Source organism: Hyalella azteca, unplaced genomic scaffold (assembly GCF_000764305.2).
Source record: "Hyalella azteca isolate HAZT.00-mixed unplaced genomic scaffold, Hazt_2.0.2 contig3998, whole genome shotgun sequence".
Taxonomy (NCBI): Eukaryota; Metazoa; Arthropoda; class Malacostraca; order Amphipoda; family Hyalellidae; genus Hyalella; species Hyalella azteca.
Genome location: NW_025934225.1, coordinates 64224 through 88066, shown reverse-complemented (window position 1 = coordinate 88066; position 23843 = coordinate 64224). Strand labels below are relative to the sequence as shown.

The 23843-nt window shown below is 41.8% G+C and overlaps 1 protein-coding gene across 1 annotated transcript in view; it reads left to right on the top strand.

Moving 5' to 3' along the window:
• Positions 1-15493, top strand: part of LOC108679013 (autotransporter adhesin SadA-like) — a 52215-nt gene extending 36722 nt beyond the window's left edge. Inside the window, exon 3 of the mRNA XM_047879854.1 lies at positions 15060-15493. Coding sequence (XP_047735810.1) covers positions 15060-15493 — 434 coding nt within the window. The remainder of the gene's footprint in view (positions 1-15059) is intronic.
• Positions 15494-23843: the final 8350 nt, after the last annotated feature.

Sequence of the window (23843 nt, the reverse complement as noted above, 5' to 3'; positions counted from 1 at the left end):
ATCCAGCAGCTGGGCTGTGCACCACACACAACATCCAGCAGCTGGGCTGTGCACCACACACAACATCCAGCAGCTGGGCTGTGCACCACACACAACATCCAGCAGCTGGGCTGTGCACCACACACAGCATCCAGCAGCTGGACACAGTCACGTCTCATCGTCCCGCTCGTCTGGTCCCCCGCATCAGTTTATCGCTGGCATCTCAACGGCCGCTCCAGTTTTTGTTTCCATTGACTTCATTACTTCTGAGTTTCACTCGGGATTGCCCTCCTCCCACCCTCCCTTATCTTATTATAATGTCCCCTACTCATTCATGTTATCATTCACATTTATGTTATCGTTCGCATACTTCAGTTTCAACTCTAGTACTTTTTACGTTCTTTATTGCTTTCTAATATAATTTCTCCATCACTATATGTTTTTTCCCTTGCTTTCTTGTTTCAGTTTCTTTTCACTATCATGCTTCTAACTCTTTACTTCTTTCTTATCGGCTGCTCTTATTCTTCATTTCCCTGTCATATTACCTCTCTTCCTCTTCTTCCCTCTTCTTCCTACGCTGCTTCCTTCACCATCATCATTCTCCTCCCCTCATCCCCTCTCCCTCACTCCCCTCACGTGGAGCAGGTCACAATGCAGGTCGCGTCACCCCCTCTCCCTCACTCCCCTCACGTGGAGCAGGTCACAATGCAGGTCGCGTCACCCCCTCTCCCTCACTCCCCTCACGTGGAGCAGGGCACACTAACTTTCGTAACGCAGGCTTAAGTTCATACTGAATTATTATGCTAATGCCGGACAATACTTTCTACATTTTGAACGAAATTTGTGAGAAAGTATCAGTGAATTCAACACATTTTGCTCCGCAAAATGTATTTATTTCATAAATTTTGTCTCAATTTACCGAAATCCACAATAGTTTTATAAGTTCTCTGAAGTTATGTGCACTAAACCTTCATTTCTCGCATTCAAACTCAAGGTAGAATTAAATTTTTTGGTTGATGACAAAAAACGTATACACTCCGAATTTATTTTAATCAATCGCCTGTAAATCGCGGAGCACTTGAAAAAGTTGCATCCATGACCCGATGATGAGGGAATATTTTCCTCAAACAAGAAGAGGGCAAGAAAAAGACCAGTAATCGAGAGTAAGCTGGGGTGAGGGTCCACGAGGGGAACTCCTCCCCTCAAATTACCGCGGGAAGTCTCTGATGACCCCGCGGGTTACACGCAAAAAAGCGGGCAAGAAACCCACGGGTTTGGACCCTCACGCAGTCGCCGGTGAGTGCTGGCGACCCTGGGGATCCTGATGAGCCCGGGTCATTTGGGGATTCAAGTGCATTTGTGAATGCATACATCACTAAAGTGCGTGGGTGCAACTCAAAAAGTCTTGCAAGTTAGTGCGACTCGCGAATTTTACGTAATGATTGCGACTTTATTGAATATATTGAGTATTAATGATGAAGAAGGCAGATAGAAGTCCTGGCACAGCGCTAGTCTCGTCTGGCGGGCTTAATTATGGCGCAAGAGATGGCGGGCGTGGGGCGGCATATCAGCGTTGTTTAGTGGCAGTGCGTGACGTGTGTTCCTATGAGGCTTAGTCATGAGGTCATGAGGGTAGGCTGACTAGTGGGGCTATTAGCTATTGCTATGAGGCTAGGCTGACTATTGGGACTACTAGCCTATGAAGGCATACATTGCTAAACGTAAGGCTAGGCCGGCTAGAGGGGCTATTAGCCCGTGAAGGCTTACTTGATTAAAAGAATAAGCTGGCTGGTGGGATCATGAGGCTAGTACCCTAATGACGCACAGGCTCATGCGGTTAAATAGGCTAGGCTAACACAGATTATCGTAGTTCGAGGCCCTACCGGCTGCGTTATCATCGGACCACGAAGCCAGATCGGCTACTGCATCCTGTAAGATTGGCAAGCTCATGAGGCAGAAGAAAGTTCTAAATATTATGAGTATATAAAATAAATAGAAGTTACCTACTGTATGTTAGACGTGAATCCCAGCATAACAAGAGTTGGATGTAGGCAATTGCTTCTCATCTGGCGCTCACTTTGTCACAACCTAATGAGCCGAATTCCGCAATCTTTGGCAGGATGAAAAGGAAATAATAAATTTGAGGCTGAAATTAAAATTTCCCCTTCAAACAAGAATCAAGTTTGTAGTTTGAATAAGTGCTCTATTCTGCATATATTAAAGTACAAATGATCACAGCACAAGTGACAATACCACTGGAGCAGCGCATCGTTTTCCAGTCGCCGCGAGCGTTGGCAATAAAAGAAAACTAATGTTTTCCGCTCGCACTTTGAGCTTCACAGTCTCGAGATATCAATAACGGTGATCTTTTGGAGCCTCTCTTACGGCGCCTCGAGGCCTCTTTGAAATGCATAAAAAATCCATCGTTTCCTGACCGCCGCTGACCATCAAAGGGGCCGATGCCGTGGCCTGCAAATTGCCTGAAAGCGATGGTCAGTAGGCCTGTCTTGTTCTTAGCAGAAAGCCTAACAAAAAACAAACATTTCCGTCTGTTTGAAAGCCATCGATCTAGCGCCCAAGACATCGCCGCATCTTCGTATTTCTGCAGTTTTTTTCAGCTTCCACGCAGCCTGGGAGCATTTATTTTCTCTGTCCATGCATTTTGTATCCATGTTACCGACCTCGTAAGTGAGGTTTAAATTGTTTCTGAAATATTTTCTACACGAGTCTGATGAATCTCATCGTTGGACGATATAGTGGAAGATTGAATCATAAGTTACAATTTTCTGTCTTTTTCGAGCAAGAGTTAATCAATGTTGATGTGAATCCAATGACTTGATAATAACTCTCTCTGTACCTCAGCAGGCTAATCTGAATTTCTAATATACTCTTTGCGGTATGATTAAATACTGCCTGTAAACTATTAAACAGACCAAATTTCATGTCAATTCAATTCCTGTGCTTACATAATTGATCCCAAATCGTAAAAAACAGAAAAATACAGTGCGTGAGAACAATTACAGTGGCTCTGTTAGAAATTAGATTTCATTTGAACATTTTTAATTGCAGGATAACGCCAAGTTTGGGAGCCGTGCCAGGAAGAAGCATCTTCGTGCAGTCGATCGGCGAGCGTCTGATCTCGGACTCTGCGTCTCGGTTTGATAAGAATCGTAGGCGTAATTGTGGCTATTATAGCGCCTTATCGCATGCGCTGATAAGACAAACAGCTGACTCAGCTCTGACCGGCAGGGTCTCTCGCTGCAGCACAGGAATTGAAGCTCTAAGACGTACGTAACTGGCGTACGTTGTTCGGATTTGCGGACGAACGTTGGGCCTGCGACGTGGTCGGTCGTCCGCTGGTATGTTCACAATGCTCGCTTACTGTCTAACAGGTAGATTTTGTTCACGCGTGCAGACGATTATTTTAAATTTTCGTTATTTATTCGTTATTTGACAATGATTTAAAGTTAATTAGATTATATTATCTTGAGTGTCAATATCTGTTCATTAAACACATCCATGTATTATATTTTTAAAGAAAATATATCGGGAAAAATTCCTCAGGAGTCAAGGAGGAACTTTTTAAGCGACGTGAAAAAGTTCATGCGAGCGACTAACGACTGTTTAAAATTACTAAAAAAACGCTAGTAACTTTCGAAGCAACTTCGCATTATGGAATTTATTTTTACGATTACTTTTTGCTTCTCAAACACGAGTCGTCGTAAAGCTAATGGAACGAAGCCTGTAGCTTGGCTGATAATGGGCGTCATGTGTCGTGCCCCGGACATTATTAATTCGCCAGCGCTCGGTCACTGCGCTGCTCGAGGTCTTCTATTACTTTTGTAATTCGATCGCAGTTTGAACTTGAACAAAGTCTCTGGTCCCCAGACCGGTGGTTTGCAGCACGATAGACTCTCATTATTAATGAACAAACATAGCTACAGTTCGCAACTCACGCGACTTTATTTATTCCCACTCAATATTGACGTTTTTTGCTCTAACCGTCAGCGAAGTGGTGAGAAAAAAACATTGATTCTTTTCATTTTACCATCGGCATATTTACTGAGTCTTTGGGTCTATTTAATATACATGTGTAAATCGAACTATATATAACCTACCACATGTAAACTATACTAAATAGAAACTATTATATATGCTTTGTAGGTACAGGTGAGTGCTTTTTTACAACCGCACGTTTAAAGGCTGCAAATTCAACAAATGCACGATCAACAGCTGCATTATCGACGGCAGCACGGTTAACATTTGCACGAAATCTGCTACATGATTAACAGCTGCGCGATCAACAGATGTAATTGGGCAAATACGGAGCTAAATTGAATAATTTAAATTACTTCTGACTCATGACGATTCGTTGAGCCGCTGAGTTGCAATGCGTTAGAGTCGTATTGTAACTCGCCGTTGTTATTGTTTAAATAGAGCAATGACTTCATGTGTAACCTGACCTCAGCTGACGTTGCGTACCAGGACAGCAGCTGCAGCTGCAACGTTGGCGGTTACTGGATTATGCAAGTTAATCAGCTGCAGCTGCAACATTATATCAGCTATATCAGCATATAACATATTATATGTTATATCAGCTGCAGCTGCAACAATAGCGTAGTGTTTATAAGGTGATGTCAGATGCCGCTGCATGATGTAATGTCATTTACAGTCGACAGTTGAAACTCGATGCATTCCAGCTGATTCAGACAGTACTCCAGCTGATCGTCGCATCCGACCTTCAACAGATCGCAACTTCTCGTCCAACTTACACCATTGGCCAACTTTCCAAGTCATAACTCAACTTTTTCCCGCCTAACTTTAACTTTTGGCGTATTTCCGAGTTTTTTTTGCTTTCAAACTAAAGTTGAGATCAGAGCTTTAATGGCAACGTTCTCAATGACCTGATCGCACCAGATTTCCCTGCTTGCTCAACTTTTTGTTGACATTGATTGCGCTCTATAAAACTAAGTTAGAAGCACGCCAGGGTCGAAGTTAGGTCACAACTTGTGTCCGGTTGTCTCGGGCCTTAGTTTCCGTGGCTTCCGTCCGTGCGGATGCGCCGCTGGTCAGCCCGAGCCTCAAATGGGCTTAAATTTATAAAAAGTCCTCATTATTAGTCCTCTTTTTATTTATAAAAAATCCTCATCGTAATCATGACGATGTTCCCAGCGAAGAATTGGATTCTCATTTGTCGCAATGAAAATGGATATTTTGAAGCGATGCTCGCCCGACGTTCTCTTAATTTGTGTTCAATTATTAACTGGCGATCATTTGCGGAATCATTTTGCATACTACGACAAGATAAAATGATTATTAACCTCAATAGTGACCTAATACCTTCACCAATGATATCTCATTAATGCTCAATAATGCATTAATTGATATCAGACGGACTTATAGGAACTGAATAAATGCTTTAATTGAATCATTGTTGTATTGAGCAATTTAACGCATTGTTACGAAGACTCAACTTGTCATCAATCTGAATAATTTTCTGCAAAGTTCATGATAGAAAGTTTACTGAATTAATACAATAAGTTTCATTATAAGTTATCGAAAACATCAGGTTTATTTCGTGATGATCTTTCTCTGCAACCGGAATTTGCTTATAAAAAGATCAATGAAAATATTAACAGCATATATTAAACTGACTTAGGTTCAGCGGTAGCGAAGAGAATAAGTGTAATACTGACGTTAATTTTAAATGACGAATATTGAGTGTTAAATATTTTTGAAGGTCACGCATGAATTTTTGAAGGTCACGCATGAGCGCAACGACCACACGATCGAAAAGCTAAGGCAACTCAGTCGGACAAAGTTGATGTCGCAAGTTAGAGAAGTTTAGAAACCATGAGCCTAAGTTCTACGCTACAAGTTTAAGCGCGAACAAGAACAAGAAGAAGAAAGAATATCAAGTACTTCAAACAACAAGAAAGAAGAACAACTCTCAAAGAAAGTTAGAGAAAGTTTCTTAGAGAATTTCATTAGGAAAAATTGTCGGGATACACGGAAGTTAGATTATCAGTGGAAACGACAGCGGCAAGTTGTGGCTTGAGTTGTTACTGGTGGAGTTTGCTGCTTAGCAACAGCGTGGTGGTGGAGGGTGCAAGAGAGGTCAGTTCCGTCACGTCAAACTGTACTATATGCGTGGAGTTCGGTAAATTTATTGAAAAATAGTCAAAAATCACTAGGTTTGTTATAAGGATTTAAGTCTTAGATATGATATAAATATAAGATTTAAAAGATTATACCTGAAAGTTTGCGTTTTTGATCTACGACGAAAAAGCGATCAATAGATAAGCGGAATCGGTTTTGTTGTGTAGAAATTCGATGGGACATTTATAAGTATCTGGATGGATGTGTAACTTGTTGTTAATTAACATATTGCGAGCATTTCTGCCGAAATTCATCGCAAGAATATTGTAGAGATTTTTATTTGGGAAATTAAAACATTCTATTTGATTTACTTGATTAACTAAACGTGAATGTAACAAAATTCGATTCAACATTTAAGTAGAATTGAATCTATTATCAGTCAGTGGCATTAGTGACATGCTAGATACCGATGAAGTTAGTGACGGTCAAAGACATAAGTTACATTCATGAAAGCTTTCACCGCCGATGACACACCGATGATATTTACCTTTTTATCTTCGATGTGAATTTAGTTTTCTAATTGATTCTGCTTTTCTTATAGGTTTTGAACTTTTGAACTGACGATGGAGCTGGACTCGGAAACGTTTTCTTTCTTAAGAAATGGTTAATATTTTGGCTGTTTTCTTTGTTTTTAAATGCCTGATAAACTTGCGATTTAAGCAATCTAGTTATTTTAATACTTATAACCGATGATATATAAACATATTTATCATCACAAATCAGGCACCAAATAATCTGTGTTTGTCTGCTGCAGATGCACCGTTGACATGAGCAGAGGGCTCGTCACACGCCAGCTTCCGCAATGCAGGCAGCAGCAACAGCGCCCGTCGCGTCACTGAAACAAGAGAAAAAGTTCCCTGCTTCCGCCCAACTGCTGCCCCGTAAAACTGCATTCACAAGAACCCTTGCCGGGGCGTCGCTCTTGGCACAAAATGCAAGCTGGCGCTTTTGCCGCGCGCGTGCAAGGTTCACATCCATAGAAGAGGACGTGTGCGACGGCGGAAGAGGGCGAGAAAAAATCCTTGCGAGGGAAGGAGGAGACGAGAAGGGAATAGGTTTTCGTAAGAGAGGACCAGCAAGATGGAGCAGCCGAAGTCGAATGAAAAAAGGCAAGACAGGGATTTTTTTAAGCAATGCTAACCATTTAAATGGAATGTAATCAATGTCTCTCATTCAGGCTTTTTTTCGAGAAAATAACTTTTAATTTTAATCCTAGAATAATAATTTTACACGCAAAAGAATATTTAAAGTTGCTGAGAGCTTTTCCTTAAAAAGTTTTAGAAGTAATATCATGCCGCCAGCCGCCTTTCCATTACAGCAAGCAACTTTTCCCTTCCTGCAACTGCCATGAGTGAGTTCATAAAAAGCCCTCGTCTCATGCACTGTCTTGAAATCCTCGCTACCCCATTTAAATTTGTAGCCGCATTTTTCCATCAATTTTTTTAATCTCTGCAAACATTTTCATCAACTGCCATTTCTCAGACATGGACGGCAGCGATGAGGCCCTGGCAGGCACAAGAGCAGCCCGCCTCCCTGGCTGCATTGCCTTCTAATGAAGTCGCGAGTTTTTCGTGTTTTTGGAGAGCTGCGATGGTGAATGGCTTTAATTATAACGGCCGACTTATCTGATGCACTTCCTGGCCTGCAACGGCGCTTCCCTTAAGAGCCATTCCGTCGACGATACAGGAGACTGCTGGCGCTAGCGCTGCCGCGATCCTATCGACTTCCCTGCTTTTCTGTTCGCTTACACAACTTGTTCTCTTTAGCACTGTATAGGTTGTCTCAACCCTCAAAACGTTATATCTATTTAGAGACTTATATTTTTCAGAGTCGACTTATATTTTAATTAAACTCGTTAAAAATTTAACGAGTTAAATTTTTTAATTTTTAATTAAAGTCGTTAAAAAATTTCAAAATTAAACTTGTTAATTTAATTTTTAAACTCGTTTTTTTGCTTACTTAGTACTGTCGACTGTATTTATTTACCTTTTGAATCTACATGGTTCCAATTCTCGCGTACAGAAGTACTCTTTTCGCCACAACTGTTCTGTCAAATCTAATTTCCGTGAAGTTCGCCCACGCGAGGCTGGAAGTTACCTGTCACAATCTACACAAGCATTTCTCTGTATGCCGAGCAAACAGCTCCTTGTTTCCTCCAAGTCACCCTTTTTATTTTAAGCCGTCCCCTGACAAGGCGCCACTCCGCACGCAAGCAAATCGCGACCGGATGTGTACACTCGCCGCAGAACATAACGGTATGTTAGGGTGTAGTGTCGCATCGTCGGCCACTCATAAAACGCCTGTGATTTCGACAAAGGGAGCGTTTCAGATGGCAGGCGTGCACAGTTACGTGGAACTTAGAGGCATTATCGCTGTGGATATAGTATATAATATCAGAAGAAGTGTTATTTAATGCCATTTACTTTCTTGTTAAGAAAAATTATTCACGTAAGTGGTTTTGAAATATTCTAAGTTCACTAGACGCTTGACAATGAATTTTCTTTGTAAAGATGCTAAGTGCACATTAAAGACTATCGTTTATTTTTTTGGGGGAAAAAGTGCTCAATCGCGATTGAAGTTAATGCTCTAAAGGGTTGTCATGATAAGGCAGCAAAATCTTCAGATTCGGAACTAGTAACGGAAAACAAGTGCACCCATTTTACGAACCATTGGTCGAATAAGCGCGAACTTAATTAAACCAGCAAAACTCACAAATATAAGCAAACCTTCAAATAAAAATCCTTTTATATTTTCCATAAACAAATCCCAGGCAATTATAGCTGACGACTGAATGCGAAGGGTTTACCCGTTAGCTACCTCACTCAGCAAGTGTTCACTCGGCGACACAAGTCACGTGTGGAGTTTAAAGAGCTCTGTGTGTGTGCGTAGAACCTCAACATGTCAGAACACGGAGGAACGGTGGGCGGAATTAGGTGAAGGGAAGGGGTCCCGACCATAGCAATCTGCATATGCATTTATTTTTGTAAGGGCAACTATTTAATTTGGCTCTGGGGAGACGAATCTCGTGACTACGTGGCTCATTGTTGCAGGGGAAGAGGGTGGGGAAGCTGGGGCGGTGAAGTCGAATGGAAGAGGGGAAGGAAGAGGTTAGGTAGGCAGGAAATAATGAGAAAAGGAAGGAAGCCTGGAAGAACGAGCAATAATTTGATAAAGTTTTGAAAGACAATGACAGATGAAAACAAGAACTATGTTCAGAAAGAATAAATAAGCAAATGACAGAAAGAAGGGAGAGCAAAAGTTGAAAAAAGAAATAGAGAATCATGTGTTTTGCAAGTATAGTAGAGTAAAGCTAGTGAAGCAAGTGGGAAGACAGAAAATTCGATAATAATTGATGCACATGATGTAGATAGAAGCTATGGAATGCGAGTGACACTAAACAACGTAGCGAAAAATAAGAAACTGCTTATTTAAATGACATTATGCATTGCCAAAATCGACCTTTTAGCCAGTTATATTGTACGTACAAAAGATTGAAAACATTGTCTCCAGTCATTAAAGATTTATGACGAGTTTTTTCGAATTTCAATTAGAGCATCAAATAGAATAGAAACTGGCTAAAAAAGAGCCAGTTTCTAATCTATTTGAAGTTCTTAAACGCAAAAATATTTCAATTAGTTAATATAACAAAAGCACTGACAAAATTATATATATCTTGTAGTAAATTTCACCTCCACCGAATTGAAAACGAATTTAACTAATCAGTGGACAAATAATTCTCCATTCGGGAACAATGTCTTTTTAAAAGAACATAATTTCTTTTTTGTTTATTCAAGTAAAAGCCATAAACACAAAATAAGCACTGTTTTGGAAAAGTCGCCGAGATAAAAGTCATTTCCCTCGTTCGCGGGCTCATCAGGTTTTTGAATGCAGACGTGATGGCGCTGCAAAAAGCGGCGTTCGTTAAGGAGTTGCAGTTCACTTAAAAAATAACGCAATCGAGGGCTCGCAAGGAGCTACGTTTGGCGTTCCAATTGTCGATGCATCTTGAGGCCCCTCCTGGGAATCTGAGCTAATTCCAGACCAGGAATGCAGTGGGGCTTTGTAGCGGCCGTACTCGGTTGGACGGCCGTTGAAAAAACCAGCGATGGTGTAAAAATGAAGCTCATTGGGATTAGCAAGAACTTATTACGAGGCTGCCAGGCTGGGGGTGAGATCAACGCCTGACTGCTTAGGATTGCGTCAGTCTGCAGGATGCGAGTGTGCGTTGTGATTGCCGCAGGGAAACACATTGACTTTTGAGCAGCAAAATTACGAGGCTGACGACGATGGTTCATTGGTGCTTCGCTATTTGGCGGAGGCGCTGCTTCGGAGGCTGCATGAGACTGCACTTAATTGTGCTTTATGAGTTATTATCGGAAAATGTATTGGGGTCTGTTTAGATTCAGTGCGGCCATTACAGGAATCGAAATTGGAGTTAGTTTCGCTATCCGAATTACGAGTAATCGGAAGAATTCCTAATAAGGTTAGGTCAGGTTAGGTTAGGACAAGTTAGGTTGATTTAAATTTTGTGAAGCACTGGCAGAGATAATATCTGCAACGTATGAATATTTGATTCCAGTAGATATAATAGATATACATACCGAGCGAGGAGTATCACTTAATAGATTTCATATTTCTTTTTATTGCTCAGAATTGTAAATTTTTAAAGTATTTTCTTGTTACTCTAATATAACGGTGTTAGGGCCTTTGGCTTTCCGTTGCAAAGGTCATTCACTTGTAATTTATATTATTTGATAATTCACATGTCAATATTTTCCTGAAAAAGATACACTAGACAGAAACGCATACTCTTTCATGCAATCACTCGCCAGGGGCACACATGTAAAGTAGCAATTATGTCCGTCTTTTGTTTATGTAATCGGCTATAGAACAAGTAAAGCTGCGGAATAAATATTGGAACGCGGTTTGTTAAATACTTTGTTACCCAATTACGAGCGTGCTATTTGGTAATGGAAAATGTAACCTAGCCTGTAAAAATGCAGGAAATTTGAATATTTCATAAAAATCTCTAAAAATAATCTCCGATGTTTTTGCTCGTTGTTTGCGACGGGTCTCCTTATCTAACATCCCTTCCTCGGAGGCCTGATTTCCGCCAGTTTCGAACCCTTTCTTGAGAATCAAATTTCATCGCTCGTTACGCAATTCAAAAACAGGCGGATGGGCGCAAAAGCCCCTCGCTATATGAGGCTGAAATGCACTCGTCTGGAAGCTTCGTCGTGCCGCCGTCGTGAGATTGAAGCTAACGGACAGAAAAAAATCCGGATTCTTATCGGTGGCAATGACGGGGATTTTATACAAGACTCGCCATGCATATCAGCTGCAATGACCGAGAATTTATACAAAAAACGGTTGATGTCTAACGGTAGATACGGCGGATATTCTTCAAGAAAACGGGGGTGGTCATCTGAGCTGACTCGAAGACTTTATGTAAAACGGTTGATGCTCAACGGTAGATACGGCGGACATTCTTCAAGAAAACGAGTTAATCTGAGTTAACTGGAAGACTTTATGTAAAACGGTTGATGCTTAACGGCTGCTTAAAAAAGAAAATGACTTTGATTATTTATGATTAAAATGGTAGTAGCAGAGACTTTATAAAAGAGATGTTGGTGTTATAATGACAGCAATGAGGTGGATCTTTCACCAAAGCTTGGATAAAAACGTTGCATGCGTATTTACGGAAACAACTGAGGTACGGTGAAAAAACTTCAACCTGTCTGGGTCCGAGTAACGTAAAAACAGTTAATATTAATTTACGTTATTGACGAAAGTTCTAACAATTCTAACAAGAATGTTCCATGCTCATCGAAGGCTATGTAATAAGCCTAATACGTGAACGCCCACTGCACGAATATTCTGGGAATGTTAAGAAATGGGCTATGTATATTTGCGGTGAAAATTGAGATTTTGTACAAATTCTTCATGCTTTCACGAGGAACGACGAATGGAATTAGAGTGAACATTCTGATCGAGTAGAACTCGTAATTTTTTGGCTATAAGTCGCATGTCACCTTGTCGTATGCGTTATTGTATTATTACAGTTGTTGTATCGCAATCATGTAAGTCGTCTCAGAATGTCGCCAGCGTCGACTCGTACGTTCACCGCGCCACAGTTGCCAGTGGCACCGTGCCACAGTTGCCAGCGTCACCGTGCCACAGTTGCCGGCGTCACTGCCACAGTCGCCAGCGTCACCGCACCGCAGTTGCCGGCGTCACTGCCACAGTCGCCAGCGTCACCGCACCGCAGTTGCCGGCGTCACTGCCACAGTCGCCAAAAGACCGGCTTTCCTAATTAGCGGCAATGAAAAGCGTCTTGCAGGAGCCGCTGTTGCGCGCCAGATTAATGGTGCAGCGGCGCTAATAAATTGATTCCGTTATTAATGAATAGACGCGCCGCGGCCAGCAACTGCATCGCCGCCTCGCGACGCCTGTTCATTTCTTACAGGTTTGTTGCAGCAACTGTAGGGGGTTGAGGGCTGTGCTGGGCTCAGGCCAGAAGGAGTTAAGACTGGGGGTTGTGGAGGGGTTCAGATCCAAGTTGTTCCGTTGAAGAAAAACGGGTTCGGTAACAGGGGACTAGAGAGGAATTGACTTATGGGAAAGAAAATATGGTTTGTATCAAAAGGATAAATGGGGGCTGGGTTGCAAGGCATGCCATTGGGTTAGGCACGGCAGTCGAGAATTTGAGGAATAAGTCCAATAAAAATTATTTGACAGTTATGACTTTCATTGGTTGTACGAGTAAGAAGAATATCTTTCAAAGAAAAAATACCATTAACTAACGAAATGAATATTTATAAGGAATGAAATGTTTTAAACAATTAATGTCACACCTGATGAAAATTTCTTTAATTTTATTAGACCTCGAATAGATTGTAATCACGTCTTGCCAGGTTACAAACACTTGGCCTCGAGGAAAATAGAGATTAATTAATTTATACAAATAAATGCTGATGATTATGAACGAAAGGTTCACACGCAACATAGCTCACGAAGCCTCCATGGTCCGCCTAGCGCTGGTCCGACGAGCGGCTTTGATGAAAGACGCCTGCGAAAACAAGGATTTTTTTTTGCATTTTTCCTCGGCTATTTCTTTAATATTGTGGCTTTTTTTGGTGGGGACATAGCGATAGCGGCCATATTAAAAATTCCCCTTGATTTTTAATTGAGCAGAAGCTGTAGAGGTGAGCCTGGCAGAGGGTAAGAGGAGAGGGCAAAAGGAGAGGGTAAGAGGAGAGGGGAAGAGGAGAGGGGAAGAAGAGGGGAGGGTGAGGGCGCACGAGGAATGGTATTAAATGGAATAATGATCGGAGTGGAAAGGTGGAAGGGATAAGGAGGGAAGTCAAACATGGGTATAAATAGGCTAACAAAACGAGAAATAAAAGTAGTGAACCAAAAAAAGAAGACTGAAAAAATATAATATGCACGCACAAACCAAATGCTAACGAAAAAATTTAACTCAGGATGGAAATTTGTAACTCAAAATGAAAAACATTATGTAAGTGTCGAAACAATTCGTATCACTTAAAATGTGATATGATGAGGACTACAGCTACAACTATAAGCACAAATGTGCTCACATGGTGCATGGTAGTTCAAGTTGAAGAACCATGGCATCTTGTTACTTTCAAAATTCAGATGCGAGTAATTGCAAGGTATTTAAATCAATTGAATGTGTTTAACAAGCAGCAGCAGCTTAGCTCTGTTTTCGTGCACCTGTCTTTCCAAGCGTACAAATCAACACCTTTAACAGGTCCAATAGTTGCGAAGAAGCTGTTTACTTCACTTATACTTCACTTAAACAACAGAAGCTGTTTACTTTACTTATACTCGTACAGTACTAGTAATATATGAAAAACAAGCTACAGAGGCAAAGGAAAAAGTAAGAGAAGTAACTAGAAATAGCATCAGAGACTCAATAAATATGCACAATGGGGACACAACATGCAGCTTCAGCAGAAGCAACACATACAGGAGGAAAAATAATGAAACATCAGATGAAACTTCATCAAGAGTCAACAGCGGCAACCACAGCAACATGAGCATAACTGCATCAGAAATAACTACCACTGCAAGGCCGACGAAATTAAATAATTAAAACAGCAGCATGGCCAACAAAATTAAATAACATTAAATAGCAGCATGGCCAACAAAATTAAATAATTTAAAACAGCAGCAGGGCCAACAAAATTAAACAACAATAAACAGCAGTAGGGCAAACAGAATTAAATAACAATAAACAGCATCAGGGCCAACAAAATAATATAATTAAAAACAGCAGCAGGGCCAACAAAATTAAACAACAATAAACAGCAGTAGGGCAAACAAAATTAAATAACAATAAACAACAGCAAAATTAAAAACGCTTTCATTTTATTATTATTATTATATTATTATTTATTATTGCTATTTTCATTATTATTATAAACGTTGTTGCTGCTATTATTAAAAAAACAATAGCAGCAACAAACGAAAAATAAATAATTGCAGCACCAGCAGCAAAATGCACAATAACAACAACAACAGCAGAGTGAACAATAGCAACAACAACAGTGAAATAAACAATAGCAGCAACAGCAGTAAAATGAAGAAAAGCAGCAACAGCTGAAAAATGAACAATAGCAGCAACAGCAAAATAAAAAAATAACACCAACGAAGGGAACAACAGCAACAGAAGAATCGCTAGATGTAACACAAAATAAGCAGTAATGCCTGCAACACAATAAGTATAGCAGCAAAAGGGGCAACAACTGCAACGGAACCAATAACAGAAATAAGAGCAACAACAGCAACATTATCAAGAAAAACAACAGCAGCAACAGAAGCAACAGTAGAGGGCAGGGTCTCAGAAGACGCTCCTCATTAAGTGCCTCTATTTTATTTGGAGTGGCAATCGATAGAAGCTTATCTGCATAATGATGAGGCGGACACCGATGCAAGCCCTACAGCCCCAGCCCTCACAGCCCTATCCCTGCCCAGCCCTCACTCCCACAGCACTCACACCCACAGCCCTCACACCCACAGCCCTCACAGCCCCAGCACTCAAACCCACAGCACTCACACCCACAGCACTCACACCCACAGCACTCACACCCACAGCACTCACACCTACAGCACTCACACCCACAGCCCTCACTCCCACAGCACTCACACCCACAGCCCTCACTCCCACAGCACTCACACCCACAGCCCTCACTCCCACAGCCCTCACTCCCACAGCACTCACACCCACAGCTCTCACTCCCACAGCACTCACACCCACAGCACTCTCACCCACAGCACTCACACCCACAGCCCTCACACCCACAGCCCTCACAGTACCAAGGCGCTATAAAGAATGTATCGCCTGTGATGGGCCCATTTTTAATTGCCTTCCATTGGCTCCATTTTTCATTGGAATCCCATTTGTCTTGGAATTGGCAGCGGATGCAGGAGCGCTCAGGCGCGCGTCGGGAGAAAGCATTTGAACTCGACAGCGCCAGGCGAGGCCAGCGTCAGAAATTTGCTGCATTTAAGATAAGCCGCGATGGTCGAGGGTAAGGGAAAGAACGCGGATTGAATTTCCAAACTAAAAGTTGGAAGAGCTCAGGGATAGCATAAATTATTAATAAACAGTTGCACCAAGATGATCAGATAGGTGCATGGTAATATGAAATGAATTGGAAACTCTGATTTTTCGTCTTAACATAAAATAGTTGTAGATACCTTCATTACGTTCGTTGCGTATCAAAGTAAGAAAATTGGAAGCGAAGATGCATGGAAAGTGGAAAAATGTTAAGCGTCAACGCTGTATTGCTGCAATACACAAGAAAAATAACGTTACGAAAGCTTCCAGGAACACAGACAAGGAATGCCTCAATCTTTTCTAGAACATAGGTATAGTGAAGTGTGCTTGATGATTACATTACCAAGTCGGTAAACGCTATAGATAACAGTTTAGTAATGAATCAATGTAAGCCACTCGCTCTGACGAAAACTTAAGAAAGAAATGAAGATATTCTCGCTCATAATAAAATGTTCAGTTTTTTTATAACTCATTTCAGTTTTCTAATTTGTATTACCCAGCAACACAACAGTTACTTTGCAGTTCATAAAAAAATGTGACATATCTATTTTATCGGAATTATTTATCAGTTCTCACTTGGCAAGAAAGAAGTTTTATAGAACTCAAGACATTGAACGGATAAGAATTATACCACCTTCTTCTTATATGAATTTTGAACTATATTAAATTAAAATTATCCCTAATACTTATAACATTCCCAACTATATATCCTATCGACTTTCCTTATAATTTTTTTCTTTCTAGAGTCGAACAATGAATTTGAAGTCGTTTACTGAGGCTTAAACATCGATTTGAAATATGCAAAGAAATTTAGGGAAGTTATGTCAGGTCCAATTAAAATCACTGTATATGTTTTCCCGCGCAATCTAATAACGTGAGGTCATAGACATCCCCTCAGAAAGAGGGTAGGCAACCCTCACTGCCCCGGGCTGGACGATGCCCGACACGAGGCACGACGTCGGGTTCGTGACCCTAGCGTGAGTGAACGTAACTTCGTTATAAAGATTCGTGCGTAATGAAGGTCGCCGCGGTCCTTCGTTGTCGGCATTTGCGATCAATGAACGTCACATACGAAAAGACAAAAGCTCGCATATGTAGGAGACGTCTCGTTTTTATACATAATTCATGCACAAGGTTCTCGTCTGTATTCGGAAACAGAAAAAGTGTTTATGATGAAAGAGGTTTTAAAACATGATTTCGCATCACAAATTGGAAAAAGCAGAACCTAAACTTGAAGTTAAATAAGGTATTATGGGCACTGATACATGTAGCATTTTAGTGAAAAATTATTTCTAACTTTGAGAACGAAAGACAAAGTTAAAGCCAGCACTACGAGCCGGTAGCAGTAAATTTCAAATTTTGGCGTGCAAAATTATGAGACTGTTAATTACTCCTAATTAGAAAGCGAACAAACTTAAAGAAACAACACCTTGACTTGACGTCATCGATAATTATATGAGAACAAGAAAAGAACTTGGAAGAGAAGGAGCGGGACGTACGGCGCTGATTGGTGCGACGCTCGTGCATATTCATGCGGCGCGCAATAAGACGGAGCCAAGACTTGCTCGCCAGCATCTCGATTTCACACGCTTACGAACACCACACGATCACCAGCCTCCCCCCACACACTTCTCGTAAGGGACACTTCACGCTCTCAGTGTACAATAGTTCAGATGTATTCGCTACACAACTCCTTGTCGATAGCTCTTTCACTAAGCTTGTATTGCCGCCGTCGTTTACTCTAACGTGTTCTCCACATATCTTCCAACAGAAACACGCTTGCAAAGCCTGCACAGGAATCAAAATTGCCTGATCAGTCGTGTTGTCAACAGTATCTTCTTCTCATAGCATTGATTCTGTGCTTCTGATGCAAACATATAATTTCATTCCTGCTGCGAACGTCATTAGCGGACTGCCTCCTCAGCATATACACGAGCTAGACGCAAGAAATACGAACGCTCAACTGATGCCTTAGACTCCGCATGGTAAGTAGGAGCGCGAGTTACTTCGACCATGTATGCCGTAATTACAATAATTTGGAATAGAGTGGCAAAGATCATCACCAAAAAGACGACATACGAAGACTTTCTTACTTGTTATTTGTCTGCTGCGTATGCTACGCAGCTTGAAGAAATGCGCAGAAGCGTATTTACGCAGCTGCGACGAGCGGCGTATGCTACGCAGTTTGTCGCAGAAGAACTGAGTGCAAAGATTGTGAGCTAAAATTATCTACAGATAACGAGGAAACAAATTTGTGTGCAAGATGATATGTTTACAGGAAGCAACATTGAAGAGGTTCAACTCACCGTGTAGCAGGCTAACGGCTGTGCAACTAGCCTGTCTTGATTTGTAAACTGTTCAAAACTTAATTCCATTCAGTGGCAGATTGTTGGTAGGTTCAAATGCAGTTTCATCAAGCAGGTTAGGAGGTAAATTAATAAAAAAATATAACTCAGTACTCACTGCAGTGAGTGACAGAGAGCGCATTTTCTCGTCGACGAAAATTTGAGGTCACGGACCGATGGACGGACAGACGGACATGGCGAGCAAAATAGTGCATTTTTTCCATAAATGAGAAAATGCGCTAAAAGGGCTAATTAAAAACACATGCATAGGCCAGTATAAGCACACTACAAGACAGTGCGGTGCAGCTGCTCTGTTCACATAAAACGTTGGGCCGCAATGTGGCGGTGAAATGGATGCTTCACTGCATCTGTTCCGCCCATAAAAAAATACGAATGCTTCTGACGTCGCCATGCAGATGAGACAATCCCCGGGCCCTTGCTCCTAAATTTTACACTTTTTAAGACAAGGAAAGATTAGAGCGGCCGTCTGATTTATCGACGCCTTAAAACGGCCGCATCGGAGCAGCGATGCTGCCTGAAGCCTTCGCTGGAGCGGCCCTCGTGCGGTCCAGAGGGTCCAACTTTTCCAGTCTCGATATTACTTCGATAAAATCTTCCACTTTGTATAAATACTTTAATACTTCGAAACATGACGTATCTGGACGTGTAATACTTTTTTTGGTAGATAGAAGTATTTTAATGCATTTTAAATCTATAGCACGACAATCTGTTAAAAAACATTGATAGGAATGAAACTCTGCGTCCATATTGCACAAACGTGTTGGCTGAATCCACCGTGAAAAAAGACTAACAACTGTGTTTTTAAACCTACTTACTTTATTGCAGAGCTTCATTCCGTCTTTAAACCCTACGGAACTGACTCATTTCTCCACCTACGTCACGTCGCCCTTCAGGTCAATCACATCCGATGTCACAGGCTGAAGGTGAGTCAAAAAGTCGTCCATGGACTTCACTCTCTGCGCCGAACTCGCTATCAGTCCAACCGCACTCCACTCGTTAAGAGTGAATCCGTTTTTCTGCCAGGTCTAATCCCGAGTGTTTTTGCTTTTTAAACTGAGATATTTTTCGAGAACCACCCTCTCGTTCTCACCAAATTCGCAACGGATTTTTTTCCAATCTGGTAGCCATTCCTCAGGGAGATTTTTACATGGACTACGCCAAGGGCTTCTTGACGGAGCTGTAGCAGAGCTCAAGGGCCACGACTACGTCATTTGCTCCAGCATACGGCGTGCAGGAAGAATCGTGTAACGATGTATCTAGATAACCTTTTGGACTTAATTAATATATATCAATTCTACATGTTTCAAATTCACATTAAACTGGGACTATCACCAAGGATAATACGAAATTAAAACTCCCACTATACTGCAATTTATCCCCTCTACTATGCGTGTTAGTTTTTTTGTAGTCGCACCATACTAACGCTCCATAATAAAGTATCAGATATTACTACTGTTAGTGTACCTGCAAAATAATGCCACAACTTGAGCCGCCAGTACTACTGTTATTTTCGATACCTACGCACGGCCGGCATGAATTCGATACTTTCGAATTTTGAACTTGGCGAGATTCCTGTGCCTCGCTTCACCGCTGATGCCGCGAACTCTACTCCTGTCACGAACTCTACTCCTGCCACAAACTCTACTCCTGCCATCCTCTACCGTGCAGACGCCTCCACCGTGCAGACACCTCTACCGTGCAGACACTTCTACCGTGCAGACACCTCTACCGTGCAGACACCTCCACCGTGCAGACACCTTTACCGTGCAGACACTTCTACCGTGCAGACACCTCTACCGTGCAGACGCCTCTACCGTGCAGACACTTTGACGTAAGGTTCTGATGTTCATGCATTCCGTGCAAAAGCTTCCATGCACCGTAAGATGAAGCAAACAAAATACATTTTTCAAAAATGACCAGGTTTTTTATGAGGCCAAATGAATGCCTTTCAAAAGATTTTCCTATCAAACCATTGCAAGAGTTACCGCGTAGATATTAATATTCTTCCCATTTTTTATTTTGGTCTTCTTAGAGGATTTTCACACATCCTGGCATGGATCAAGCGTCCCAAATAACCATTCGCTCACTAAAGTTGCTAGGTCCACCAAATAGCTCCCAACAGCGTGACATGTTTACTCATTGAGTTGCAATAAAGCAGCCGCATAAGGTCTCAGTGACATAATTAAGCATCAATGTCATTTTTATATGAAACGAAATATTTATTAACAGGTGTTGAACAATATAGAATTGAAATTTGAATCTACATCCAATCACAAACAATACACACTAACCCGCAGCATTCCACGGTCAGCCTCAGGTCCATAGATGAGTCAGTCACTGACGAAGCGCTGTGATTTGCTGGTGCTTTTATGGCTCGAAGAATCTCTAAGAATTACTTGATGTGAGTAATTTATATTGATTAGCTTGTAAATTATAAATGTATATTTATTTTAAAGTATTGACTTAATATTCATAACTTCGTAAATATTTTATGCGGACACCCAGCCCATCAAATCAACATGCTTATAGTTATAATATTAGTGAACTCTTTACTTCTTATGCGGGTAAACCAGTCTTTCAATTCGCCATGCCTATAATGTTGATATTTCTCTACTGATTGTGTAGAAGAATTAGCTTCAAATTCACAAAGACTGTAAGACTGCCCATGCTGACAATATTATCCACTGTGGTGAAATATCCGCCCACAAATCTTATTTCATCGGCTCGGTTAAGGTAAGATTGCGTATTTTCTTCCTACCGACGAAGGGAATCCAGCGATCGCGATCTGGAGCTGCTTGACGAACATTCCGTAATTGAAGATCTGTTTGTTATGTTAATGAATTCTGTAGCATTGTGTTCACCCTCGGATGGGAGAGTGCCAGCAAAATTTATGCAAATATCGTGTTTTTTGGGACATTTTTAATAAATTCATATTTTGAAGGGGAAAATGTGAGCTGGAACGCGGCGTGAGGTCCCTAACTTGCGGTGCTAACTCTTTCAGAGTATTTACATATCGCAGGGTCCCGGCTAGCAGGGGGGGTAGGGGGAATAATGTCCCAGTCATGGGGAAAGGGAGTGTACCTAGCCAGAAGAGGAATAGGTCCCAGAAATATGAGGAAGTCACACCCTGCACGGGAGCTCATAAGCTGAAGAAGAGGTCGCAGTTGAAAAAGAGGTAAGGTACCAACTATTGGTGAGAATGTGGTGAGATCGAAGCGGGGGATGATAAACTTCACTCAGAAAAACTCCAGCAGAGTGTGGGAATTGGACGAGGTAACAGCCCACATGGTCACTCTGAATGGCAGTGTGGCACTATAATCAGTGGTTACTGCGCCCTGGAAGGCTATAGAGCTCCATCTCGGATTTGTCGTATCTTAGCCGAAAAGTATACTCTCTATTGATTCTGTTTAAACAAATATCTGTTCAGTGCCAAAGCGTAAGTTAGCAGGCATGCAACCGCTCGCTTACCCCAGTGTGCAACAGGTAGGGATTACGATTCAGAGAGGAACTGATTGTGTAAACTGTCGAGCAGCTCTTTTTGTAGATATGAATGACGCGCAACCAACCAACAACTCACCATTGAAACCATACAACAAACTCTGAAGAAATCATCGGTCCTTAGGCAATTTTACCTTCATAACCAGCTGATAAAATTACCTGTTAAACCACCAGGCAACTCGCTATGCTTCTTGCAACCATGCCGTCCAACCTGCAACCACGAACGCCACAACCGCGGCCCAGGTGAGCGTCAGCGGCTCAGGCGCGTCTTGCAGGATCGATTTCACCGGCAAGTTGAGGCCACACTTTGGCGTCTCCCGCCCACTGAAATTAAGTTCATTTAAATTCTTAGGTCTTCGTTCAAAAAGGAATTTGAAATGACGACATTGGCGCGACCGTGGGTTTTTGTGTTTGAGAAATGAGGGCTGGCACGTTTGAAGTGGTGCGATCTTGATGAGCTTCTAACGCACCACCACATGTGTACTTCTCACCCTGGACAATTCGGTGTAAGATTAGTTATACAGTGAAATATTTTTTCAGGATATAAAATGAATTAGCATGAATATCGTACAATATGTAAGAAAAGAGTGAAAATTATTCGTCGCGTGGTGGCCATGGTGTTGGGTGACCACCAGCAAAATTGAATTTGCAAATGATAAACAATAGAAAAGAATATTTTTTTCTAATTCTACCGATTCCAAAATTAACTATAAATTACTTGAACTCAATATGGAATTAAAAATAAAGTGCATTTGTGGGAGATTCAGAAAAGATCCTTGTTTGTGTTTGGGAGAGAGTGAGTAAGAGTGTTTGGGAGGGAGTGCGTAAAAGTGTTTGGGAGAGAGTGAGTAAGAGTGTTTGGGAGAGAGTGAGTAAGAGTTAGGAAATGTGCATGAGTTATGTAATATACCACCATTACACGATATACTATTTGAAGAAGAGCGAGTGGCAGTGCCAAATGGATTAGGAGTATCACTCTCTATTTAGTATGCCTGACGATTATAGGAAGTGCCTGTACCGACATCCAAGCAAAGCGTCGAGCACGTTAGACTTGACGAGAAATAAGTATAGCAAAAATGCCGTATGTTATAATCCGTCTGTGGGGAAAGATATTTGGACGAAAAGGGCATGAGAGGGATCGTAGAGAGGAAAGAAAGGGCGTGAGAGGGCGGCTCGTAGAGAGGAAAGAAAGGGCAAGAGAGGGCTCGTAGAGAGGAAAGAAAGGGGTGAGAGAGCTCGTAGAGAGAAAAGAAAGTGCATGAGAGGGCTCGTAGAGAGGGAAGAAAGGACGTGAGAAGGCTCGGATAGAGGAAAGGAAGGGCATGAGAGGGCTCGTAGAGAGGAAAGAAAGGGCATGAGAGGGATCGTAGAGAGGAAAGAAAGGGCATGAGAAGGATCGTAGAGGAAAGAAAGGGCATGGGAGGGCTCGTAGAGAGGGAAGAAAGGGCGTGAGAGGGCTCGTAGAGAGGAAAGAAAGGTCGTGAGAGGGCTCGGAGAGAGGAAGGAAAGGGCACGTGAGATGGCTCATAGAGAGGAAAGAAGGCGTGAGATGGCTAGTGGAAAGGGAGGAGAGGGCGTGAGAGGGCTAGTGGAGATGGAAGAGAGGGTGTGAGAGGGCTCGTCGAGAGGGAAGAGAAGGCGTGAGAGGGTTCGGTGTTGCCGTCTTAGGTCGCAACCTTAATCCGACGCTACAAAAGTTTGCGCTGGGAGCGCTATAAGTTTAACCAGGGTAAGCTATATGCCTATTGAGGATCACAACACCCTGGGCCACTCCATGTTAACCTCAGGTCTCTTCTCCAGCCTCCTCATCTTCCCCGCCCTTCTTCCCATTCCGGCCGACAACAGCTTACACAACTTGGCTTGTTGCACTCACAGCTCCCATCTTTTACTAAATTGCATGAATAGAAATATAATGATGCAAAAACAATGAATCATTGGCGGTTAATGAACCATTTGCTCATATCGTGGATCGAAATTTGCAGGAAACACAAACTTTGCATTAAGCTTCTACAATTTGTGAAGACGTTTAGTGCAGTTGCTGCCCAGTGAGCGGCATTAATTGGCCTCTATAATTCCTGCTATATCTTCTTTTTTATGTTGTTATTCAGTGGAAGTGAGATTTTTTCGAATAAGATTGAAGGATCCTAAACGAAAAACGACAGAAAAAGAAACGATAGGGAAATTATGAAAAACTAGCGAGTGTTGTGTGGGTTAGTTGATCAAAATTTTAATAGGAAAAACGGAAATGAATGAAA